The sequence below is a fragment of the Saccostrea cucullata genome, unplaced genomic scaffold (genome assembly GCF_032062105.1).
Source record: "Saccostrea cucullata isolate Sc308-1 unplaced genomic scaffold, CSIRO_AGI_Scuc_v1 ctg1867, whole genome shotgun sequence".
NCBI lineage: Eukaryota > Metazoa > Mollusca > Bivalvia > Ostreida > Ostreidae > Saccostrea > Saccostrea cuccullata.
The window spans coordinates 71,904-99,030 of record NW_026940998.1 but is presented as its reverse complement, the minus strand read 5'-3'; the positions used below and the strand labels follow the sequence as shown (position 1 = coordinate 99,030).

General features: G+C 31.1%; 1 protein-coding gene across 1 annotated transcript; it reads left to right on the top strand.

The window, feature by feature from the left end:
* Positions 1 to 226: 226 nt before the first annotated feature.
* LOC134256894 (uncharacterized) lies at positions 227 to 23,182 on the top strand. The gene is made up of 25 exons (XM_062739571.1): positions 227 to 308; positions 393 to 490; positions 3,015 to 3,105; positions 3,533 to 3,645; positions 4,205 to 4,289; positions 5,226 to 5,402; positions 6,689 to 6,723; positions 6,850 to 6,966; positions 7,142 to 7,226; positions 7,916 to 8,028; positions 8,730 to 8,833; positions 11,257 to 11,539; positions 11,955 to 12,040; positions 12,138 to 12,186; positions 12,340 to 12,468; positions 13,321 to 13,566; positions 14,070 to 14,247; positions 16,089 to 16,248; positions 16,763 to 17,040; positions 17,254 to 17,335; positions 17,512 to 17,545; positions 17,827 to 17,895; positions 19,427 to 19,463; positions 21,707 to 21,790; positions 23,016 to 23,182. The coding sequence occupies exons 3-25, from the start codon at positions 3,015 to 3,017 to the stop codon at positions 23,036 to 23,038; spliced, it is 2,658 nt and encodes an 885-aa protein (XP_062595555.1). The 5' UTR covers positions 227 to 308; positions 393 to 490; the 3' UTR covers positions 23,039 to 23,182.
* The last annotated feature ends 3,945 nt before the right edge of the window (positions 23,183 to 27,127 follow it).

Below are 27,127 nucleotides of genomic sequence, written 5' to 3'. Positions count from 1 at the left end.
CGCAAAAATCATATTTCTTTTGTTTTAAATTTTTATTTGGAATATGTGAAAGTTATATGACTAACATGCTGTTTAAACCATTTCACATTACAGAACATGTTTGGTTCGTTATTAAAAAATGCAGTAGGAATTTGGTTTCAGAAATTATAATCTGCTCTATGAATTTGTCTAATTTCAAATTTACCCTCGTTTGAGAAGCGCAAAGCGAAGAATTAATACAAAAGATATAGAAAGCCAACAAGAAGAAAATGAGGTCAAGATAGTACAGGGTAGAAGCAGACTCCTGCATATCATAAGAAGTGTTTCTGGTATGTAGAATAATGAGAAAATATTTCAAAATTGTTCTTTCATTAGCTTTTTTTATTGAAAATGTTTTAATCATTTTTTATTAGAAAAATCAGGGGTGCCATGCTTTTACATCGTGGAAAGGACATTGTTTTCTCAGGATAAAGTTATCATTCACCAGAAAACAACCAAAGAAACAATACAAGTAATCTCCTTTAATTTAAAAAAACCTGATTGTAACCTTTTTGATTGAAAAAGTCGATATAATGTAATATGTGTTGAGTTTCAACACAATAACTTACTTGAAAAACATAAGCGTTCCATTTCAATTTTAACAATTAAATGACATTTTTGAGGCAAAATTGTCTTCTTTTTTATGCACAGAATGCTAGAAGATTAAATAAAGTGTTATCTTCATCAACGCATGTTATACCATTAAGGTAGCTTATTCAAATGAATTCTTTTACGCAGTACAGTTAAGGTGCACAATGGAAATATCGACAATATTTTGTAATAAAAAAAAATGTATTCATACTCGGGATGGCGATTATTTTTAGGACATTATTTATGTCAGATAATTGTAATTATGGTTAATAAGTACATACTGAGGACGATTAGATTTTATATTTAGACTTGTCACGTGATGCGGCAGTCACGTAATTTTAGAACTTTTAATTTCAGTATTGATGTTACCTATAAATTTCACTAGTGCAAGGGCATAATGAAGATAAAATTCTAAGTTTAGTTTATAAATATTTTCACACGCATTGGAGTTTCTGAAAAGTGCTGTGATTCTATCTAAATTCTGCAATTTCATTTTTAAAAGTATAGCTGTATGACCTAATGCTGTATTTTCAAGATTTCATCAGGATTGGAGCACTTTTCAAATACCTTAATACTTCTAGAGATGAATTATAAAAGCTTACTAAGATCCGTTTAGGTTATGCCCTTGCACTAAATGGATTTATTAAGACCCCCACGTCACCCTCCGATGTGCTTGCATTCAAATAAACAGCAGTGTCAACTGAATACGCAATATACAGAGAATGCATTAATAAAATCGTGGAGGAGACAATGAATCCGAATTACTGGCCTATAGAATATCTATAAATAATATTTTAGTTAATTATATAATACATTTTTCGTTGAAAAATATACTTGATCTTCCTCTCACTCCATACAAACTGCGTCACGTTTTACAAAATAACGTCACATTGACAAGTGGATTGCGATTAGTGACTTGTTTATACATTGTTATGTGGGATTTAACTAACGACAAAACAGCATGCAGCAGTAAGTTTGGATGTAGTTTGATAATTTCTTTCAGGTTAAATTTGCAAATCACCTCATTTTTGGTATTTTTAAGAATTGTTGTATGACGTATTATTGTATGATGTTAAAGTTAAGTTTTCCTGTACAAGTTAGGCTCCGCCTCCTTTTTGTAACCTTAATTGTGCTGCGTATCATGTTACTTTGAAATTTATTTCTGTATATTTAAGCCTAATCAAAGAACGTGTAAAGTCAAAAGCTTTGAAACTTACTACATTTAAACTTTTTATACAACCATTCCCCACAATAGTCCAGACTTTTTGATATCATTGACAATTCCTTTTTTAATATAAATGGAACTCGTTTATTTACTTGCGTGGTCATTGGTCATTTGCAAAATTATTTTGTTAAAACACATTCTTATTGCACACACAAGTACTCTGAAAAAGACATCAAAGATATGCTTGAGTTTCTGATTGTCAATATCTAAGTAGTTTTTGGAGACAAGGTATTTCAACAATCTATTGGAATTCCCATGGGTACCAATTGCGCTCCATTATTAGCGGATATATATATATATATATATATATATATATATATATATATATATATATATATATATATATATATATATAATAATTTGAGGGGAATTTGTGTAAAATCTTACGCGTGAAAAGAAGAAAACACTTGCTGTGGTCTTCAACTCGACATTTATATATATCGACGACGTAATGTCAATTAACAATGCTGATTTCCATTTCTACGTCGATACGATATATCCTAGTGAGCTTGATATAAAAGATACCACAGAGTCTGACACATATGTTTCATACTTGGATATTTTACTTGAAAAAGACATCAATGGCAATCTAACAACCGAGCTATATGATAAACGTGATGTGTTTAACTTTTTTATCCTCAACTTTCCTTAATTATGCAGCAACATAACTTCTTCACCTGCATACGGAGTGTATATATCTCGGTTGGATCGATACGCAAAAGTTTGCCCTACATATGAACAATTTCTAAAATAAGGAAAATTATTGACAAGCACGTTGATGAAACAAGAATATCAGCCGTCTCGTTTAAAGTCATTATTTCGTAAGTTTTATGGTCGATACTAAGACCTTGTCAGCAAATACAATTTATCATTGAGTCAAATGCTGACTGAAGTTTTTCATACTTATTGTTTGTTCATTATTTATACTCTGAATTGACGACGGATTTTTCCGTTATTTTCTGATCATGACAAGGAGCACACGGCGGGTGTGACCAGTCAGCAGGGGATGCTTACTCCTCCATGGTACCTGATCCCACCTCTGATGTTTGGAGGTCCTGTTTGCTCTGCTCTTTTTTGTATTGCTTTATGGACTTTTATGGACTATTCGTTATATCCATATCCTTCATGCATTTATCTTGACGTAAATGATTTTACTTTTAATTGTTCTTTCTCTGTTTAGATGTTGATTAAAATGGGAGAATATGCTTTCGAAAGAGGCGATTATAAATCTGAAGAAAACGAAATTAAATATTTCCAATGCATGATAGAAGGTACTGTATATGATAAGAATTGACTATATTAAAATTGCTGTTAAATCACACATTTTCATGGGTGGGTGGTTTGGTTGGTTGGTTTAATTTGAAATCTCCACGAAGCAAGATTATTTCTTTTAACCATGAAAATTTGACTCCATAAAATATCTGATTTTACAGTATAATAACTGATCTCATTCGTGGGTATCAATTAAACAATATTGTTAATTTTTTTAATCAGTTTTAATCTACTTTAAAATCAAATTTTAACACACTTGTTCAAGTTTGAGTTGGCGAAAATTACAAAATGTATTTACCATTTTAATATGACTTTACCGGTATCAAATTGATAAAATTGATTAAAAGTAGAATAGTTCCTAATATTAATAGAACTGATAATAATTAGTTGATTATATTTTGGTTAGTATGTGAGTTTTTTTTACAGCTGCTTCTGGTCACGTGGTACTTCCTGTTGCCTTATCCCTGGATAATGGCGGATTTCAAAAACAGATTGTTGATAATGCTGTTGACATGAAATTTCCTATTATATCGTCCAAGGTACACATTATATGAATTATGTTTAATTACATGACTAGTTTTACTTTTGAGGATTACAAACACAAATATATTTGCCCCAAATCAGTAATTTTTTCATAAATTACTCTTCATAGGTATCATGCAAGTGATGCCCCCTCTAATGTTTTGGAGGTCCGTGTTTCCTCTGCTCCAATTTTGTATTGTTTTGCAGACTTTTGATCTTGAATACTGTTCCTTATCTCCATTTGTTACATTTTCTTGGTAGTGTGAGAGTTTTGTAAATGTGTCACAATGTTAAAAATATTCGTCAATTTTATTTAAAGAATTACTTAGAAAACGATACAAAGTGGCGTTTTAAGGACCAACGAATTCCCTCATTTATTCTAGGGATTTATCATTAAAGTCATCTTTATTTATAATCAGCCAAAAAATGCATATATATTAACCCATTCATCGATTTTGTGTTTGTAGAATGTACCCTTAGACCTGGTATCTCCTAAATCTATAGCAGACTTACCATGCAAATATGATGTAAAGTTTAAACATTATTTATACTTCTGTTCTCGTTTTTATTTTGAAGAAATCTACCAAAGATGCAACTGTGACCTTAATCAATCCTTATGGAGACCATCATAATAAAGAGGAATATAGCAGTGTTCTATTAGTAGTGTTGTCAAATCGGTTAAAAATCGGAATCGATTAATCGGTAGCATCGGTTGACCCTAACCAACTGATCATCGGTCAATAATCGAATCGGTAACCCTTTGCATAAAATACGCATAATATTTATATAAAATTTAGAATTTTATTTTTAAATAATGTAAGTTAAAGGTGCATCGTACAGATCGAAATTCTAAAAACAGTATATAGTAGTATATACGTGTATATATGTAGTATGATTTACAATTTCAGTAAATTGATACAGATTTTTGCATGATTAGGAATAACATAAGCATTGACAGACCAGGTTTTAATTTACATGATTATCTAAAATATATCTGGAATTAATTTTTTAAACTGTTATAAGACATTTACCGTATAATATACTCGCCTATAAGTCGATCCGCCTATAAGTCGGTTGTATTTAAAAAGCTTATATTTCAGATGGACTGACCTCATATAGTTCCATTCTTTTTATAGCTCGCCTATAAGTTGGACACAGAGTTTTGGACCAGAAATTGACTCCCAAAAAACCGACTTATAGGCGAGGATATACGGTAATATTGCAAATCCTTGTGATTCCGCATGAAATAAAAAGTGAATTCCCCCAAATACTGAAAACTAATATATTTCATCTATACAAGTAGTTTAGTTTCTTCAGTTTAGAAATACAATTATCATTATCTTATGATTATTTTTAAGCAGATTTTAAGTACATGTATTTTAAAATAGGTCATAAAGGAAAACGCTTGGAAGATATGTATTTGATATAAACAAGAGCCTGTTCTTCAAATAAAAGTAAGAAAAAAAAATAAAAAGATATGTGCTGAAATATACCGATTAATCGATTGTTAAAATCTCAAATCGATTGTCTAAAATCGACAGCCTTTCTGACCGATCATCGATTATAAATCGATCATCGTGACAACACTATCTATTAGCAACGAAATATTTATTTAATATTGATAAACCCTGGAAAGTAGAAATGGAATACGACGCTCAAGTGTGTCGCAATGATTTGACTACACTAAAAGACGCAAATGAAGCATCATTTACTGATGAAATGCCACATGAACTTTACCATTTGGATACAATAATATGTTGTACAGTTATTGCCGGTTCGTATTTATAAAATGGAATCACGTAATAAAAACCTCACACTTCGGGAAAGATACTAACAAAACAAAAATTTCAAGCATTAAAATACAATAAAAATAAAACTCATTAATGGGTATTTTGGAGAGGATCCTTAAAATAAAATTCTTTATTTAATATCTAGAAGAGAATGAGTCTGTATTGTTGAAATTACATTATGCACAATAAAAGTAAATTGTAGTTTAGGGAAAATATTGCATATACGGTAATATGTTTGTTTATTTTTTTTTCTTTTTGTCCATTTCAGGGTTTTTATGAATTAAGGTCCTTAATTTATATGATAAAAGTATCTAGCATAACTATAATATAGGTGTCATTTTTGGGTTCTTATTGTATAACTTACGAAAGTCTTTCTTTCAGTGTAACAAATATATGATAAATTATCAAATAATTCAAACATAAAAATTATATTGAGCTGCATGTATTGTGGTGTCTTGCTTTAAAATCACACATTTTTGAGGGACTCATATTTCCATCGCTTGAGGAAAAATATTGGTTTATGGGGATAAAATTTCGTGGTTGAAAAATTTAGCATTAGAAATATAAGTGTAAAATTGTATTTCGTTGAGGACATAAAGGATAAGATAGGGTAACCGCCGAATTTGTCCCCTTATTTGATATAAAATCAGAACACTGATAAGATTGTGATCGTTTGTAGTTAAGAGGTTAAAATGATGCATACTTTAAAACAAACAGTAATATAGATTCTAAGCTTACATGGAAGCCACTAAAGGTGCAGAAGCAAGACATTTTCAAGAATTTCCAAAATTCTTGTGGAATTTCATCATACTTGAGATATTTATCTCTTTTGAAAAGATAAAGCACTTACTTGCCTATCTGAGATTTTTACACATAAACTGCATCTGATATTAGACTATAACATAAATAAATTTGGAAGATATGCAAGCGTGTGCTCTATGTCTTCCGAAACAAAATGTGCTGCAAAATCGATGAAAATCTGCATAAAAATTAGAAATTCTAAAATTGACCTATTTTCTGACCTCACTGTGACTTCTATATATTATAAATAGTAGAACCAATACCCATTTTGTGGCAGGGGGGACAACAGGTTCTTATGGATAAACCGTTGGATAATTCTGAAAGACAACCAAAATCGGGGCCAAATACGGGTCTTACCCTATCTTGTCGTTTGGTGGTCTCTTCATACCTTGGAAACCCCGAAAAATAAACCCACACGAAATTTAGTGGTTTTACAGTATCTTAAAACAAACAAATGTGTTTTTTACAGTGTGCATGACAGAAGGAGCTCATAGTGATTTCAAGGTGAGCTCATTATTTTTAATCGAAATATATAGTAGTAAAATAAATAGAATACCTTATATCAAACCTTTATAGTTCGATAGGAATATAGAAAAAAAACTATATGTTTTTTTTTAATCTACGTTTTAGGAAAAATATGCCAATCCTCTGTGTATGTATCTTTTAAAAACTGGGAAATGGAAAATTCCGAAAGACTGCATCAAAAACTTTTTTAGTCATCGTTCCATTGAATATATTTTTGAAAAGGTATTGCATGTTTCATATAATTATACAAGTACACAATTTTCCCTTCAAAACATTGCTTATTTTATCTTTAGAGAAAAAAAATCTCATGAAATAAAAGAAATTCATGCATACATCTTGAGAGAAACGTTTAAAGATTTTTTTACTTAATTTTTTTTTCTATTCATTTATTTTAAAGAACATGACACAGGAGTTCCAAAATGGTCTTTGGATGGATATAAAAGAACTGACTAACAATGTATACCAGCCTCCTGTTTGGGATGGTAGGGTTTTTTTATTCCGTTATTCAATTCTGTTTGGGAAATCTTTAAATTAATGTTTTTTTTGCTCTCTTGCGACTCAGGGTAAACGTATTGGGTATATCGGTAGGTGGCTTTTTTCTCCTGAAATTTTAAACAAATTCATCGATGGACTAAGGAAAAAAAATTAAAGAATATATATAGTGCCCTGTAATGTTAAAAAATAAAATAATAAAAATTAGTCGAGCAAATTTTAGTCAGTCGGTCAGAGAGGACAACCAAACTTAATTTTAAAGATGTCATTGTAACAAATATTTTAAGTAGTTTTAGATCGAAATACAGAGCTGTATTTCTATATTTTGCGACATTAACTATCAATTCTTGGTAGTTAAGTACAATTATAATTTCGAAGCATTCTTGGAAGTAAAAAAAAAAATAAATCAAATCATGTAGTTTATAGCGCAAAATTCTAAGTCAGAAAGTATTCGGTTTGCTTTTTAATAAATTTCTGAAATAGGCATCAAAAATGCTTTCAGTGAAGTATTTTTTTTTTTGTTTCCCTTCTATTGATTTATTATATGAGATTCCCTATTTTGTTCACATATTGTATCTCGGTGTTTTAGAAACCAGTGTTTTCTCTCCTTCAAAATTGTATTGTTTAATGAAGATTTGATCGCAAATACTTTTTTTTGTTATCTCCATATATTTGACAGTTCGAGACAAAGAGCTTAAAACTTCAATTTCTGGGCTGTTTGGACTCATCTTTTTAGCCTTGTTAAAAAGAAAATTCTACGCCGGCGCAAAGCAATTTATTGAAACAGGATGCGTGAGTTCTTATATATATATAGAATCATTTTTCACTTACATTTATTTGTTCATTTTTATCATTTGTCACTGGGACCTATGAAATTTATTTTGCCATATCCATCAATCGTTATATTTGCTAAATTTTAATGGCTGGGGATCCTAGATAAATTCGCTATATCTGTGAATTTGTAATATCCGTGTCCATACGAATTTTACTGTATTTGCATTTACATTCCAAAATGGATTTTACAATGACCCTGTAAAATAATGAAAATTCGAAACTTTTAAGTTTAGGACGACAATGTAATATTTTATTCAACGGACCTTTGGTCCGTGAACTGAGGGTTATGACGTAAGCTTTTCTTCTAAATATATTATGACTTCATGAAATCTGTCATTTTTCATATTCTGTAAAAAGTGATCCATGCTCTTTAATTATGAATGTAATATGATAGAGCTTTTAAAGTAGATGTTCACTACTAAATGATGACTGAGATGTTGTACATATAACACTATCATGGTAACCTTTGATTTTTGTTGGAGCAGACGAAATTACAAATGTTTACTTATAGGAATTGCTAAGTGCTCTAATAATAATAATAATAATAATATTACAGTTTGATTGATTTAAAAACTTATGTGCACATTTCATTCCTGTAAGTTTTGTACTCACATGTAACCAATTTATTAACGCCTTTATGTTGGTAATGTCATTAACAGGTGCGTATTCATTTTATTCTTGTTGGATGTGTCATTCTACAAGAGGCCGTGGATGACTGGAGAACAAGTGAAGAGGATAAAGAAAGATTCGAGCTGATGATAAAGTAGGTGTACAAAATATGAGATGAAAAGAAACAAAATAGAGAAATCAACCAGTAATCAAGCTTGAAAGTCTATGAAACAATACAATTCAGGAGCAAAGCAAACACAGACCTCCAAAACGTAAGAGATGGAATCTTAAACTCTTCTGTACAAATTCGACCCACGACGTAAGGAACAACTCCTTACTTCGCGTCCCTAGACCAGAGACGTTCTAAGAACTGCCCCATACGGGACTGCTGTCTTTTTAAGATTATTTTTGCAATGTTTATCAAAAAAAAAAATACCGTTTACGGTAGCTCAGTTGGTAGAGCGCTCGCTCCGTGACCGGTAGGTCGTGAGTTCGAATCTCGGCCGCGACGGACCAAAGTCGATAAAAAATGGGTAGCAACTGTTCCTTCGCCATGAGCTCGGCACTTTGAAGTGAAAGTTGGGGGTCCTTCGGATATGACCTTATAAACCGAGACCCCGTGTCAGCGACAGGCGTTGGCACAATAAAGATCCATCACTGCTCAGAATTTGAAGCCCTTCACCGGCATACCATGACGTCTCCATATGAGTGAAAAACTCTCGATAGGGACGTTAATCAATCATTCAATCAATAAAAAATACACTTCAATATCTTCTTTCAGAATCATACATGTTTTATAAGTTTTCAAACTGCTATTTTTTAACTGTCGTTGTTATATTTATGTTTTCTTCGATGTTTATCAAAAAGAAATTTGTTACCCGCCAAGGTTTTTGTATTATGAGTTGCATTATATCCTAGTTGAGCTGGATCAGCTGTAATTGAGTAGTAAACAAACCGCCCAAGACGACTGGTCACACGTGTCGTGTGCTTCTTTTCATGATCAAGAAATTTAGCATTTACATAATGGCCTAACAATAATAATGATAAAGTTCAATCAGCATTTGACGTCATATATAAGTATAATAACATACATGTATAATAAGGCTCAACTATGATATATGGATAAGTAGTCCCGGTAAAAAATATTTTCATACGCCAAATTTGAATAAATGCGTCTTGCTTTATAATCGGATTCATGCGACAAATTCAAATTAATGCGTGTTGTTAAATAATAAAAAGGAAATTAGAAGACTTTTTCCAGCAGAAGATTGATTGACAGGTAGACAAGTTGACTGGTAGACAGGTCGACGGGTTGACGGATCGAATGGTTGACAGGTAGACAGTTTGACAGGTCGACGGGTTGACAAGTCGAATGATAGACTGGTTAACGGGTAGACAGGTCGACGGGTTGTCGGGTTCGACAGGTCGAGGGGTTGACAAGTCTACTGGCTACTGGTAGACTGGTTGACGGTTGACAGGTCTAGGGGTTGACAGGTAGACAGGTCGACTGGTTGACAGGTTGGTGGATTGACAGGTCGACGGGTAGACGGGTCGGCGGGTAGACGGGTCGACAATTATACAGATTGGCAAGTACACAGTTTGACGGGTAGAGAGGTAGTGCGTTGACAAGTCGACTGGTGGACAGGTAGACAGGTAGACAGGTCCACGGGTAGACAGGTCGACTGGTTGACAGGTCGACGGGTTGACCCCAAGGTGGAATAGAGGAATAGCCCTAATCTATCATGTTCGATAACTAACCCTTATCTCTCAGGTGGGTTTAATAACTAACCCTAATCTCTCAGGTGGGTTCGAGAACTAAGCCTTATCTCTCAAGTGGATTTGAAAACTAACCGTAATATCTCAGATGGGTTTGAAAATTAATAAGATGGGTCAACTGTCGACCTGTCGATCTTTTTGTGATGACATTGTAAGTTAACCAATAAGAGGTATCAACTGTCGACCTGTCGATCTTTTTGGTGACACTGTTGATTAGCAAGAGGTGTCAATTGTCGACCTGTCGACCCTTTTGATGTCAATGTAGGTTTAATGTGGAATTGTCAAGCATTTTTTGTAAAGGGGACTTCTTATGGACTATTTTTAAAAGGATTTATTTGTAGTAATAAGGCAAAATATTCCCAATATATTTTAAAAGGATCTATTGCTTATCAAATTTTAAAGTTGAAAGATGTTAATCGGTTTTATGGAACTACTTATACTATCCAAATTTGTTTTATTTGTGAGCTTGGGAACTGCTCGATATCTCCAAGTATATCAAAGTAAGACGGCTTCTTGTTTACCACCATAATTACTGAAATGCCTTGATTATATTTTCAATTTTTATTCTTAAAAAAAAAAAACATATTAGAATTTTTTCATAGAATCGTACATGCCTCAGATGGTTTCTTGTTAAATATATTTGTATTTACCGGACAAACTTTTTTTTTTCATTTATTTTGGCAAAGCCTATCAATTTGTTTTCATTGAATTATAGATGAACTGAGACGATATAATGATAAATTGAATCAAATTTCTAACACTGATTTTATCTCTATGTACCCTTTGATTGTTTATTAATAGAAAATTTACACATCAAGCTCTACGAATCCTCAGTTGTGTACATGAAGCAGACAAACAAAAGAATGCAAAAACACAAGCACAGGAAAATAAAACGGAATCATTCACTGGAGAGGAAGAAATATTATTAGGAACAAATATTCAGCATTCTGGCAGACTTCTCCTTAACCATGGTTATCTTACTGGTGGCATTCAAACAGAGAACAAAATTTTTCTTGACAATGAAGTTGTTAAAAACATTCTTAACCAGATGTGGTACGGTAGTGAAAAGGATACCAAATGCAAAGTTAGTGTAAATACTTGTTTTCAATTTTTGTTCATTAGAATCACACTTAAGGAGACCTGCGTCAACAAATTTTTCATCAGATATTACTCATTTTTTTAGATATGATTCCTTAAGATGTCACCTATCATTTGACGAAGAAAATTTTCATACAATTTCGTTTTAAAATCTGATAATTTTTGTATATTTTTGTTTATATCTTAATATGGAGCTCTTCTTAAAAAAATCAAAAAAGTTTTAAAATGGTCATGACCACCCAGCCCTCTTAATTTGAAAAAAGAAGGATAGTTAATGTTTCATAACAACCTTCATTAATTATTAACTGTTTAGTTGAAGAAGCTAATTATTATACCAGTTTTGACAAATTATTACAGGATTTAACAATTCGAATTGTTCTTATTTGTCATTAAATTTCCAGGTACTGGGCTTTGTGCTATTGGTAATTCTTCATGTCATTCTACTACCGTTTCTGATGATAACACTGGAAAACAAACGTCTAAAATGGTAAGATAGAATGTAATATTTACATTTCAATTGCATTTACTTACAATGAATTGGACTTGAATTGCATGACAACAGGCTTTTGCACTTTATTTTTAAGGTTGTACAGGCAATATAAAGTTCCAGTTATGAAGGTTTTCTTGAACGTGGTGAGTATATATAAAAACCCTGAAAGGATGCTTAATCCTCTTAGGCACTTGTTCCCGCCAATGTCCACAATACTTCCTTGTTATTGGTATTTGAATGATATTGGTTGTAGATGACGCTGCTGGTTATCTTTATATTTATAATTTTACTTTTAGCTGAGTCTTCTTGCTCTCCTGACAGGATATGCTTATATGCTTCTGTTTGACTTTGACAAAGGGATATCTAACACAGATATTTTTGTTATTTCCTGGATGATCAGCTTTTTCTTTGAAGAAGCAAAACAGGTATTTTTTTCTGGCCCGTTTAATCATATATCATTCCGTACAGTAACTTATATTAAAATTATAATATAATTATATAAATTATTATTTACTGAGTTAATTAAATTCTGCATATTCTGCCAACCGCTTTAATTTACCTTGCTAAATATTCACTTTTTTAATCCATACTAGAATAACAAATATTATTAATATCATTATCCCTTTTTACTACATCTTTTTAATATTTACATAGTCCGATGTACATTTTGCTGTAACTTATTTTTTATTGATTTTGACCATTACATTATATCTTTACTGTGTTCATCTTCTTACGTGTATAAAGTAGAATTTGAATATAACGTATTGATTATGAAATATCAATTGTGTTCTTGATGTATCTTTGATGTTATAAGTCAAAAGAATAAAAGGATTCTCTTAATAACTTTTCATTTACGGGAACTAAATTTTGGCGTACATTATTACGCGAGACTTTATGCTCACGAAAATTTTATTCTCGTACAAATTTCTTTTCCTTTAGATGAAAATAGCAAAATACAAGAATTTGTAAATAAAAAACGCCTCACAAATACATATTACGACTATTTTGCTAAAACTGTATGTTGCAAAAATAGAGTGTTCTTTTGTAGTTGTTCAATGTTTTGTAACGTGTTGTTTATTTACAATCCAAACTGTCAAACCCAACACTTTTTCGAAACTTTACACTGCTATATCTGACATCAATTTTCTCTCCCAAGTTAACTTTTTTCATGATTTTTACACTGTGCAATTTCACATGTTTTCTATTTTGACAAAAATTTCGTCTTCTAGAGCATGTCAGACTAGACAGGTTTCACTGTGTACACAATGGCATTTCAGGTGTTCATAGCGGTTATAAGGCAAAGAAAGAAGCAGTATATAACAAACCCATGGAATATTCTTGATTGGTTGTCTTTGACAACGTACACATGTGGCATGCTTATGAAAACTGAAGACACGAATGACTTCTTTACTGCATCTAAAGTACTGCTTGTTGCAGCTTTCATCATGCTCAGTATACGAATCCTTCATATGCTTTCAGTGTCCGAGTTGTTGGGTCCAAAGTTAGTTATCATCCAGAAAATGGTAAATAAATCATAAATAGAAATATTAATAGCTGTTGATATTCAATATTTAAAGATAATACATGTATATCAACCATCATAATGGGTTTTTAAAAAATAGAAATGCTTACCATACAAAAATTGTAAATAGATAAGAACACGTATAAATGCTGGTTTTTATTTTTTTTTAAAGATTTTGAATGAATTTCACCAAATAATACATATAATGATATGAATTCACATTTTTTTTAATTCAATATATCTCAAACTGTAATTGAGATATTATTGTTATTTAATAAATGAAAAAAAGAAATGTACTGAGTTTTTATAAAATACAGTTTACAGGAAGTATCTTAGAACAATGTATACAAGAAATTAGACTTTCTTTCTCTTATTTCTGAAAAAAACGCTTTATAATGATTTCTGACAAGATAGGCTTTCACAATTGTATTCTGTTTACCCATAATATAAGGTTATGAATGCAATGCAGTACGTGCCACGTGAGAATTGCTTTTCTGTTTTCAGTTTAAGGATACATTTGCTTTTATGGCAATTATGTTTGTTATCACCATGTGCTACAACATCTCCTACCACGCCATACTATATTCTGAAAATTCGGAATTTACTTTTGAGGAACTGGAGAAAATAACGAAAAATGGATACTGGATGTTATTCGGAGAGCTGAATTTGGAAGTAGAGAGATGTGAGAAAAAAAATTCAAATGAAGATTTAATAAAAAAAAATAATTAAATGAACATTTTAAATTAATTATTCTATACTGTTAATGATAGAAATCAGTCGTTGGATTTATTTGATATGCCTCAAAAGTTTGCTCCTGTAGTCTGAACATATTAACTATGTATTATTCCGTACGTAATATAGAATTGATGCGAATATGTCTGGTTTCACGAATGGCAAAGGTGCCTTAATGGCTCAGATGGATTTAGGCTGATAAGCACATATAGCAAATCCTTTTTTTTTTATTATTAACCTTATTTCTTGAAATAAAAGGAGCACTTTTTCATTCTTTAATTTCAATTACTGTTCTTAATTACTTATTTGCACTTTCTCACGTAGATATATACGGTATGTTACAAATAGTTAACATGTAATAAAATATATTTAAACATTTCTTTTTTCAGAACACTTTCTTATATCATTTGTTGACCATTGTCAGCAATATAAAAGCTGATACTTGTTAAGGTCTGATACAAAATGTAATAGGGTGAATTCACCATGCATCGGACACATACCTTGCTTCGGACAACTTTAGACAATAAATTCTCTTTCAACTTCAGAGTTCCGTGTATTTATTTGTTTCTGTCTAGAAGCTGAAGATTTAAATTTTTTAATGGTACCGATTGTTATTATCATGTTGTGATAAAAATACCCCGAGAATGGCCTTGAAGTTACGTCATATTTTACATCATCAAAGGGGAATAACCAGAAATTTATGATTTTGCGATTTTTAGAGTTATCGTTCTTTAAAATTCGACTTCAGCGGAACGAGTCCGACTTCGGTAAATAAAGTCAAAGATTGGTAATTTTACATAAATTTTAAAGAAATTTCACTTCAATGTTCGTATAATTCTTTATAGAGCTGGTTTTCACTAGTATGTTCATTTCTCCGTACATCGGACACAAATTAACCATGCATCGGACACTTTCCGATGCAATGGTAAGTACTACCATTTTCATACAGAACCCAGCTGATAGCTGTTTTTTGCGGAAAAGGAAAATAAAAACTCTATATTTTCAGTAAAAATACAAGTTATCGATATACAACGTCTGGAATTTGACTCAATTTATTTCTACAAACCAGAGTATGATGAACCATGAAAAAGGGCGCGAATTACTGCATTATAAGCATTTTAAAGCATTTCTAAAGCAGACTGAGGTCTCTTGAATCGTTCTACATTTGTGCAACGATATCGTCAATTAAATTTAAGTTGAGGGTTATTTCTTAGACAAAAGATAAAAATATATCCATATCAAGCATTTTTAAGCACTTTGATAAAGGTATGATATTTTTCTGGTCAAAATACCGTCTGTCCGATGCATGGTAAACAATGTCCGGTCCATGGTGAATTTTGAGTTATCACTAAAAACTCGATTTTTGAGGATATTTTCTCAATAAAGGGCATATAATTGTGTCCCAAATTGATATTTTAATCACAAACTAAATGTTAAACTCTATTTTGATAATTTTCTGTCGGTAGCGATATCGCTAGAACTTGCTGAAGTACAAGGGTATCCGATGCATGGTGAATTCACCCTACAGAAAATAGAATGCATTATTCTCCATTATCTAGAAGACAAGTAATTTACTTGCAAAGATAAAAAGAAATTGATAAAATATGTTGAGATAACGACAAGCATTCAAGTTTAAACTTTCATTAAATAATACAAAAAAAAAGCGAAGGAAACACGAACCTCTGAATCTTCAGGGATGGGATCAGGTGCCATAGAGAAGCATCCCCTGCCGACTAGTTTTTCCAAAACCAAATCTTTTTTCCTAATAATTATTATCTTTGATAATTCTAGTGACGGAACCTGATTGCACATTTAACCAAACTGAATATAGAGATGGGTCACAAGAAAGATGTCCTTCATCACTAGGGAGGATTCTGGCCCCCTATCTTAAAGCCGTTTACGTGCTCACGGCAGTCATACTGCTTTTAAATTTGCTTATTGCCATTTACAGGTATGTCCTAAAAATATTGCTTAGAAGTATTATAATTTATAAGAAGAAAAGAATAAGGCCTTGAAAGCAAAACCAATAAAAATAGTTCTAAAGAGAGAAAATGAAACACATTAAATTTTACTTAATATCAAAAGCTTTCGTTGTCAAATGATGTTTAGAATGCACAATTAGTATATGATATTCTAAAAGGATATTTTTTTTTTCATATAGTCAAAATAAAATGTCTAAGAACTTTTATATGAGATCAGTTTCATAAAAATAGCACAGGATCTAGCAAAGTCATCAAAATGCTTAGGTATTTCCTTTCTTTTTACATTCTATTTAAGAAAAGAAGTTGAAAACTATTTTTAAGACGATGGATTCATTCAGGAGGTTACATTTATTTAAAGAAATATACCCCAGCTTTTGATTAAAATTGCCTATAATAGCGTCTACACTTAAAGAGGGTTACATTTTGATAAATTTGATTTGATATAAAATGCATAGTGAAATTTTTTTTTAAATTTTTTCATAGTAATACGTTTGCTGAAGTTCAAGAGAAGTCAAAGTTCTACTGGTCTCAGCTCCAAACTGATTTTTTGGAAGAGTTCAGTCTGAAAAGCATTTTTCCTATACACATGCAATTATTAGCGATTCCCTTCTTTGTCATCCACGCTGTTGTTTGGATTGTGACTTCCAGACCTAAGTGCTGTAATTCGTCAGCTAGAGATGATAAATCAACTAATGACCATGCACCATATACGCATGGAGATGATATAAAAGAAATGGAAAGAACCCCCATGTTTGTAAAAGGTCAGTATAAATAAATTACTTGCTTAAAATGGGTAGGATCAGTTGAGAGGGGTTGGTCCTCGGGTTTGTTTACTTGAATAAGTTTTTTGTTTTGTTTTTATTTTACAAGAGGGAGTGATTTTGGAAGAACTGATTTTATTAATGTATATATATATATATATATATATATATATATATATATATATATATTTCTATAAATTTTGTTTTTCACAGCATTTATATATGATAGCAACTATGATTTAAGACTAAAGAAAACAAGGGAAGTTGAAGGTCATGCCACCTTAATCACTAAGGGGTAAGGTGTACTTGATTTATTGCAAGTGAATCACTAAGGGGTAAGGTGTACTTGATTTATCGTAGATCAATCACTAAGGATTGAGGTGTTTTGATTTAACACAGTGTCAAAAATTAATTTTTTAAAGATATTATATATATTTCCTAATTTGCCTTTTTTCATATTATTGATTTCAGCGAAATGGATATCAATGAAGAAAATAAGCTCAAGGTGATGCATTCAAGCGATTTTTAAATACGTCATAATAAGAAGAAAACTAAGTACAAAAGTAATATTAAGGCAATGTTTAAACGAAAATTTTAAATGATTTGTAGAAAAAAAAGAAATGAACAACTTAAGTTTACATATTTATTTTTCATTAATGAATTATTGTTATTGGATAGAAGTGTTTGAAAGCACGTATTTGATCAAAATTTAAGAATATATAAAGATAAAGCTATGAAATGCTCGGAGGCTTGTCTGAAAATTTTGCATTTTTATATACTTCAAAGGAAATGAATAGAAACATGATGAGGCACCGCAGAAAAATAGAAAAGAGCATGATAGAAAACTTACATAAGGTATTATATAGTTACTTTAAACTGATGAGATATACACTACCCCTCTTACGAGGTATTTACAGTTATCATGTAAAATGAAATATATGAAGATAACGAAAAGCAATCGAGCTCAAAATTCATTAACACAAAGAAGTCGGTTCAATTTATGCATAAAATGGCCCTGTAGATATACCAATTAATTGATCAACACTTAATTTTCTATTTGAAGCATTAAGATAAAATAGAGACTTGGTGCTTTCATATCCTATTAAAAAAATTCTCGTCAAAGTCCAGGTCTTGGAGAACTGGCTTTATGAAATTGCAATGTTCTTGAATTTTTAGATAAACAAGTATAATTGAGTACTTACAGTGAAGAAAAATAATATGAGCGCAACCTCTGATCTAAAAAATAAAATGTGTCCATGAATCCTCAGAAACAGTTCTATCATTTACTAGTTGCATATTTTAGATCAGAGGTTGCGCTGTATATCAAATATCAAAAAATAACTTTAAAAATTGTCCGTTTTTGTAGACTTTATGAGGAAATTGACGCATTTTGTGACGTCATAATGCATTGACTAGCCAGAAAATGACGTCATTTTTTATAGGATCGCAGTCATTAAAGATCTAAGTGATATTTTAATGCATTGTTAACTGAAACTATGCAGTTTCAGTTTTTCAGAAATTCACAGGGCCAAATAAGGCAAAAGTGAACCTTGTTCTTTCGAAACGTCGTAGGTTGGATCAAGTGACATAAAGGATTGAGCATCCCAATGTCGATCGTTCACTCCCGCCCATGTGCTCCTCATGGAAATGACGGAAGAATCAGTCGCTAATTCATTCATAAATTTGTATAAATAATGACCTATCAATTACCCTAAAAACATTGCCGAGAATTTGCATTAATGATTGCATTTATGGTCATTGAAACGACCATAGAACTTGCAAAATGGTTATGTGTAGTTTAAACGAGATGGCTGATTTTCATGTTTCATAAACCTATTTGCTAATAACATATCTCGTATTAAAAATTGCCGTACGAATCGATTGCACTTGCGCATCGAATCAACATATAAAACGAAGCAATATATACAATTTTGCACTTATTTTACATCAACTATTTATCAATAGTCAATAAACTCCTATTTATAAGTATTTGCTTCTTTCTTGTAATGGGAAAGAATTCTATGAATCTAGTTACATGTAACTATATATAATTTTGTGACAATCATACAAAGTTTTAACCTTGTACATGACATCAAGGATAGTTGTAATTCAAATCAATGAAAACAACATAATACTAATATAAAAGAGGCATGTAATATCTAAATGAGACTCTTTTTTATATAAAATATGTACTCTATCATAAAAGTATATGTTTGCTCCATAGAGAAGAATATTTGAATACAGTCTCATAACATAATATAGTTTGCATGAATGTAATATTTCAGTATCTATGAGAAATGAAAATTAATCGAATATTTAACTGAAATGGAGTGGAATACCTTCTAAAATATATAAATTTATATGCATATTTGTTACTTTTTTGTAGATGGAGTTGAACCTTCTGGCAAAGCTGACACCAGATTGTAAGTTTTAAAACAAACCTTACAAACCTATCAGTCTCTTTAAGGCTTAGTTTCTAACATACGTATTTGCATTTGCAGATGTCTTTTCATAAATGTTAATGATAAAAAATAAGACATTTAAAGATGGTCATGCATTCAAAATCTTTGGCATTTAGAAAGCATGTTAAAAATGCGACGTCACTTACATTCTTGAGTTGTTTATTAAAAGTTGATTTTTAGGTCACCTGAGTTAACGCAGGTGACCTATTACTATCCGTTTTCGTCCGTCGTCGTGCGTCGTGCGTCGTGTGTCGTGTGTCGTGTATCGTGTGTTAACATTTGAACATTTTCAGCTTCTCCTCTGAAACCACTGAACCAATTTCAACCAATTTTGGCATACAGCATCTATGGATAAAAGGGAAAAAAATTTTGAATTTCATTGTCTCTGCCCCCCTGGGGCCTCTGGGTGGGGCCAAAACCACTAAAATTAGTGTAATGTTTAAAAATATTCTTCTTTACTCCTGGACATCAAGCAGTCAAACTGTTGGTATGATTGTAATCAGCAGTGAGTCTTCTACCAAAATTGTGAAATTCATGGCCCCAGGGTCAGGGGTTCTAGTGCTAGGGCGGGGCTCTATTGATTATATAGTGAAAATGCATAAATTCTTTGAAAATCTTCTTCTCTGCTCCTGGGTATCAAATAAACATACTAAGTGCACAGTTATGATAAGCAAGAGTGTCTCTTTCAGATTTGTGAATTTTATGGCCCCAGGGGCAGGAATTCTGGTGTTAGGGCGGGGCTCTATTGATTATGTAGTGAAAATGCATTAATTCTTTGAAAATCTTCTTCTCTGCTCCTGGGTGTCAAATTAATTAACTAAGTACATTGTTATGATGACCAAGAGTGCCTATTTCAAACTTTTGAATTTTATGGCCCCAGGGTGGTCAGGGGTTCTGGTGTTAAGGCTGGGCTCTATTGGTTATATTGTGAAATGCATGTATTATTTAAAAATCCTCTCTGCTTCTGGGTATTAAATAAACAAAGTATATAGTTATGATGAGCAAGAATGGCACCTCAACCAAATTTTTGTTTGTTTATGTCCTCTGTATCAGGGTTTCTGCTATTTGCTTTAGGGGGGTGGGTGGGCTCTTTTGATTATATAGTGAAAATACATTAATTCTCTGAAAATCTTTTCCTTTGCTACAGGATATTAAATTATGCCAATTATCTAAGTTTATATATATTTATGATGGGAAAAGGTGCATCTAGCAATACAGTGAATTTTATGCCCCCCCCCCCCAGGGTCAGGGGTAGGGAGGTTACTTAGTCTGAAAATAAATCAATGCTTTGAAATCTTCTTTTTGGTATTAATCAACCACTTATGACAAATTAAAATTTATGATAAAATTTCCAAAATAAATAAAATAAATGGCCCCAGGGTTAGTGGTTCCTTTGGGGTGAGGTGCATAACTGGTTATAAAGTAGAAGTGCATTTTCTCTTTGTTACTCTGATTTACTTCTGGGTATTAAGTAACTAGTAAAGTAAGCATGATTAGTGTATAATTATGATAAGCAATACTGCAAAATTATGAATTTCATGGCTTCTGGTTTAAAACACGAATTAAATTCAATTGTCAAAAGTTGTTACATGATCCTCAGGTGACCTATAAGGTCCGTGGGCCTCTTGTGTTTCTATGTAAAACCAAACAGAGTCATAACACAAAAAATAAATACCGTTTTAGGAGTTTCATTGGAGTTTGAATGGAGCTTATCGGTGATCAAATTCTACTGTAATGTCCTTTGGGTTATAAACTATTTCATAATGGAAGAAATTTCATTTACCTGGTAAATAAACAGCAAACAAGTGTATCTTATTTATTTCAATTTTCTCAAACAAAGGGGATTTGTGTTTTGGCTTTAATATCTTTTTTTTTTCTGTACGATATACGTATATGTATATAGGAACATTTAATTGAATTTGAAGAAGATTTTAAATATAAAGTGCTTAAAAATTCTCAACATTTCAAAAATGTTATATTCTTCTATTAGTATTAACATTCTTTTATCTTTTGGTAGAAACAAAAAAACTAAAGTGACTTCCTAATTTTTCCGGAAGGGGGGGGGGGGGGGGCATGGTGATTTTGGGTAGAGATCTTCTTTAGTTTAATTCAAATGTATTTCCCCCTTTTTTAAACAGTCAATGAAATTAGTATTCATTTCACTGATATATAAATAATTTGTCATATTTGTCTTCTTCTCATAGCTTCTAATCCATCTCTCATGAAGCATCAAACGCAATCTTCCATCAAATCTAGACTATCGTCGCATGCATTAGATTTTGAAAGTGGTAAGTATTATGTCCCTTGATAAAATTTTATTCAAAAAATGAGAAATACTATTTGCAATGATAATGTCTATTCACAGTTGAAACAAGTATATCTATTATTATTATTGTTATTATTATTATTATTATTGTTATTATTATTATTATTATTATTATTATTATTATTATTATTATTATGCGTTGACTTACAAGTAAATTTGAAGTTAATATTTTTTCAGATACTGTATATTTTTATATGACTTACATATTGCTATAGCATTTCATACTAAAATGTGTCTTATTCTACCTCGTTCCTATTGTATATCTGGACGTCTTTGATTTACACATCCTTGTACTTTAAATAAAAAAAAATATTCTTAATACCTTGGAAGAGTGCAAATTATTTAATCTATAATCCAGAAAATTCATAGTAGAATGTTCAAAAGCAAATACACTTACAGTATTATCAGTTCATCTAAGTGGTGTGTGCAGACTTAAACAATTGAACACATCCCTTGAATCATAAACATTTCTAATGGTTCAGAGCTCCTGTCATGTTAGCAGTTTACGTGCAACTGGTGTATTCAATTTCTTAAATAATGTACACACCACTGAGCACGGGCTGAGGACACTAATGAGGGGGCTTTGCCTTTCAACATTTCTACCTTGAGTTTTCTGGATTAAAGATGTAATTTATCTCATTATCACAAACAAAATCGTTCTTTTTCTGAAATATCAAAAATAAAGTAAAAATTATTGAAACTGTGTTAATCAAAGGTTTTTCTGCAATTCGTTATTCTAATAAATTCCAGATAAAGTAAGTTTATAATAACATCCCATCGATAAGTACAGTAAGTTAGAAATGTGTTCTTTTTTTATTATTATTAATTCATTTAAATTGTACTTCTAAAAATTATAACGATAAGCGTATTGATATAAGTTAACATAGGTTATGAGACTTGAGATTTCTTTATTCAATCAAACGAGTCTTTACATTAAAAAAAAATGAATTAAAGATGAATTAATAGTGGAACTATTTTTTTTTTGTAAAAAAACGCACAGTTTATTTGAAAGGAGAGTTAGGATCAAACAGAGAAAAAGAGGGGAAATGGAAAAAAAATCGGTGTAACAGTTCAGTGAAATAGATTGCATATTTATTGAATGATAGAGTATTTATTGTTTAACTTCTTTTTATGTTTTCATCAATCAGCTTTACTGTTTGATAACTTTGAAATCATTTATATTTCAGATTCGGACACGCAGCACAGTTAAGGTTACAAAAAGGAGGCGGAGCCTGATTTGTACGGGAAAACTTGACTATGCCATCATACACAATATACGTCATACAACATTTCTTTAAAATACCACAAAATGATTTTATCTGCTAATCTGAACAGTAAGAAATCATCAAACTACATAAAACCTTACTTCGGCGTGTTGTTTTGTCGTTATTTAAATCCCACATAACAAGTTATAAACAAGTCACTGATTGCAAAACACTTGTCAATATGACGTCATTTCTTACAATGTGACGTAGTTTGTATGCAGTGAGAGACAGATCAAGTAATATTTTCTCAACAAAATATGTATTCTCTCATTTAATAAAATATTATTTACAGATATTCTATGGGCCAATAACTTGAATTTAATGTCTTCTTCACTATTTTATTAATATATTTTCTGTACATAACGTATTTAATTGACACTGTCGTATATTGTTATGCAAGTATATCGGGGGGTAATGAGGGGGGGTCTTAATAAATCGATCTAGTGCAAGGGCATACACTCTATGGATCAAAGTAAGCTTTTACATTTCAACTATGGAACTATTAAGGTATCTGAAAAGTGCTGCAATCCTGATGAAATCTTAAAAACAATTTAATTATATCAATATTTCATGCCACTGACCAGCAAAAAATATAGCAATCGGTCATACAAGTATAATTTTAACAATGACATTGCAGAATTTAGACAGGATCGCAGCACTTTTTAGAAACTACAATACGTGTTGAAAATATTTATATATTAAACTTGGAAATTTAACTTGGTTATGCCCTTGCACTAGTGATATTTATATGTAACATCAATACTTCAAGTCAATTTGCTGAAATCGCGTGACTGCCGCATCATGTGACTAGTCTAAATATAAAATATAATTGTCCTCGATATGTAGTTATTAATCATAGTCACAATTATCCGATATAAATAATTTACTAAAAATAATCGCCATCCCGATTACGAATATATTTTTAAATGAAAAATTTAGTCGATATTTCCATTGCGCACCTTAACTATACTGCGCACATAGGAAGCTAGACTTGTGCCCAAAATTCACTTCAAAAAAAATCAAATTGAAAGAAGAGGAGGGCCTCTAATTTACTTTTTATTTTTCTTAATTCTTTACAGAAATCTATAGTTTATAAGTTCGTATCAACGAATTTTATGAACAGCGAATCACATTTCACATGATTATAGCTATGAAAATTGTCCGTCAATTACAATAAAAGGTTTTCAGAAAAAAAAGAAAAAGACAAAAAAAAAAAAACAAAAAAAACGATGATTTATTAAACTATCAGATTTGATAATTGCGTGTATAAAAGAGGTGTTCGTATTTGAACAATGGTTATTGTGACTTTTCATTTTATGCTTGACTAATAAAAGTTCATTCTCTATAAGGCTGTTTTGTGGCCTACGATGACTTCGAATTTTCAGATAGTATTTTTCCCTTTAAAATATTGGTTGGTTAATGATACAATAGTATTGGTTATAATATAGGGTCACAAAGTAAGGTACTAGCATTAGAGTAATGTGTGAAAACGCAAGAGGGTGGCTGTGTTAGATAACTCCTACGAATGTTATAACCACCTTTAACCAACACCAAAATTTGCATGTAAATTTCTTATAAACAAAAAAAGTGACTACCAAATTATTAATTTGGTTTAAGGTGGTTATGACATGTAAATAAAAACTTTTTGCTTCATTTTTACGATATTTGCAGAAAAAGCTAACTACTCACAATAAAAGATATCAGCTTATTTATATTTCTCCTTTTTATGACCTATTGGTTAGAGTACAATTTTTCTATTGATTTACTAAGAATTAATATAAGCCACGCATATTTACTAAAAATTGTCAACGTTTTACTTAAAAAATCTAAAATCAAAGGACGAAGAAGACTTGATGTCATTAAATTTAAAGTAGAGACCTTTCGTTGAAATGTCTGATAAAAATTAAGAAATAAAAAACTTTTTCTATAGGCTATAAGATGTAAATATGATTTACCTTTTATAATTATGAATATTTATAATGATAGTTTAGTTTATCTATATACTCCTTCTTTGAATTCCATTATGAGTTCTGCAAATATGCTTTGTATTTCCTTATGAGTACTGTAGATAAAAATAATCTTTGTTTATTCATCACACTTCTTTAATAGCATCGATATAAGTTACGAGAACAGTAGTAAGGATGGGAGGGTTTTTTAATATGCAATTGATAATTGAATGTTGCATTACCCCATTTTACGATTTTTCACCCAATATAAAGAGATCATCCACTCAAGGTCAAGTGTCACACTTTTTCTTTATACATAGCTGCATTATTGGCTAACGCCTTACCCGGGACGGAACCTTTTTTTTAAAAAAAGATAATATCCGAAAGGTCCAAGCCATTTACTTTTAATGCTTAAGACCTAGGTTGAGAACTGTCACTACCCGTGTTAAATAAAATTTTGACGCTGCACTGGGGGGGGGGGGGGGCTGAATTTAACCTACAAGTTTCAAAAGTGCTAGATGAGCATCAAGCCCTTATGGTCCATTTTACCTGGGATGTTGTAAAGCTCTATAATTAGTCCGTATATATATGAAAACTTCTGATAGGCATAATTCAAGGAACTGTTGAAAATTACTCCATTTTTATGTTGTGCCATTAGAAACCGGGGGGTTATTTAAATATATCGTGCAACATGAGTATTACAAAAAACAAAGCCATTTTACAACGTTATTTCATCTTACACAAAGATGTACATTTTAAAGCAACCGCTCTTAGTTTTATGTATTGACTATTTACATGTATATGGATAGTCAACATTTACTTGCATTGATATTTTATGTTGTTAATTAATTCTTTATTTTTAGAAATTGTTGAATTTCTTTTATTAATTACTACAGTAACTTCAGTTTTATTTAATCACAACCAGAATCCATTCAGTGCTTTCAACATTTTATACATAACTTTTTAAAGTTCAATAGAAACACTTAGAAAGCTCATTTCTTACATGGGCATTTTATGCATAAAATAGGTACAATATCTATAGAAATGATAAACAATTACATATTATTATATATGACATAATACTTTTCATTAAACTTTTTTCAGCATCATACGGTTTGAATTTTGTAAAGATTTATATTCAAAATATGCAAAATGTGTATGCATCTGAATTCATAAAATATATATAGAGAGCCTTAGATTTAAAATATCTTCGAATTTATTACTCCAACATAAATAAAAAAGTTTTGTTCATTACATTCAGAAACATGCATAGAAACTTGATCAGGATAGACCTACACTTAACTTTTCTTTAACTGACGTCCATATTAATCTCTGAATCACGTGACCTAAATGATCGATGTTGAAAAACAAACATCAAAATCATGAAATAGAATGATTAAAATTATATGAAATCTAATTTAAAGGTGATTTTATCGTAGACCGGAAAATGGCTTTATAGAAAATCAATCTTTAGATGTCGTCAACGTCGGGACTTGGAAAACAATTTATCTTTTTGCATCCAAGAGACCTGCGAGAGAGAGAGAGAGAGAGAGAGAGAGAGAGAGAGAGAGAGAGAGAGAGAGAGAGAGAGAGAGAGAGAGAGAGAGAGAGGGAGTTACAATCTAGCTTATTTTCTGAAAATACTCCTTTCAAATATGACTCCTCATATTTTGTACATTTACATTTTGTATCATCTTTAATTTAAACTTTTTCTTTCTATGATAGATAGAAGCTTACACAGTACAATTCTGTGTACAAGGCATAAATTATGTACTGTAAACTTTTGATATTCAACTTCAACTAACTAATAATCGTCATTTTTAATTACAATTTAATCAAATTGTTTTTTTCATTCCTGGTAAGATAAGTGCATAAATATTATGTTGGTTACTAATTATGTATTAAAAAAAATATTAAATGAACTTAATCAGTAACTTTTGATTCTGTTGTTTTTCAAATTTATGTAAGTTTTCTTATCGCCTAATGTTTTATACTCAATTTCAACTTTTGTTATCTAAAAATATCTAAAAAATGATTTAAAGGAAAAAAATGATTCCTTTTATACACCGGGAGGAGAGTTGATGCTTT

Bases quoted from the DNA above. Each gene is read 5' to 3' on its own strand.
- LOC134256894 (XM_062739571.1), top strand. From the start codon at position 3,015: ATGTTGATTAAAATGGGAGAATATGCTTTCGAAAGAGGCGATTATAAA. The intron at 8,834-11,256 runs GTAGGTGTACAA...GTTTATTAATAG, and splicing joins AGATTCGAGCTGATGATAAA to AAAATTTACACATCAAGCTC. The intron at 21,791-23,015 runs GTAAGTATTATG...TTTATATTTCAG, and splicing joins TGCATTAGATTTTGAAAGTG to ATTCGGACACGCAGCACAGT.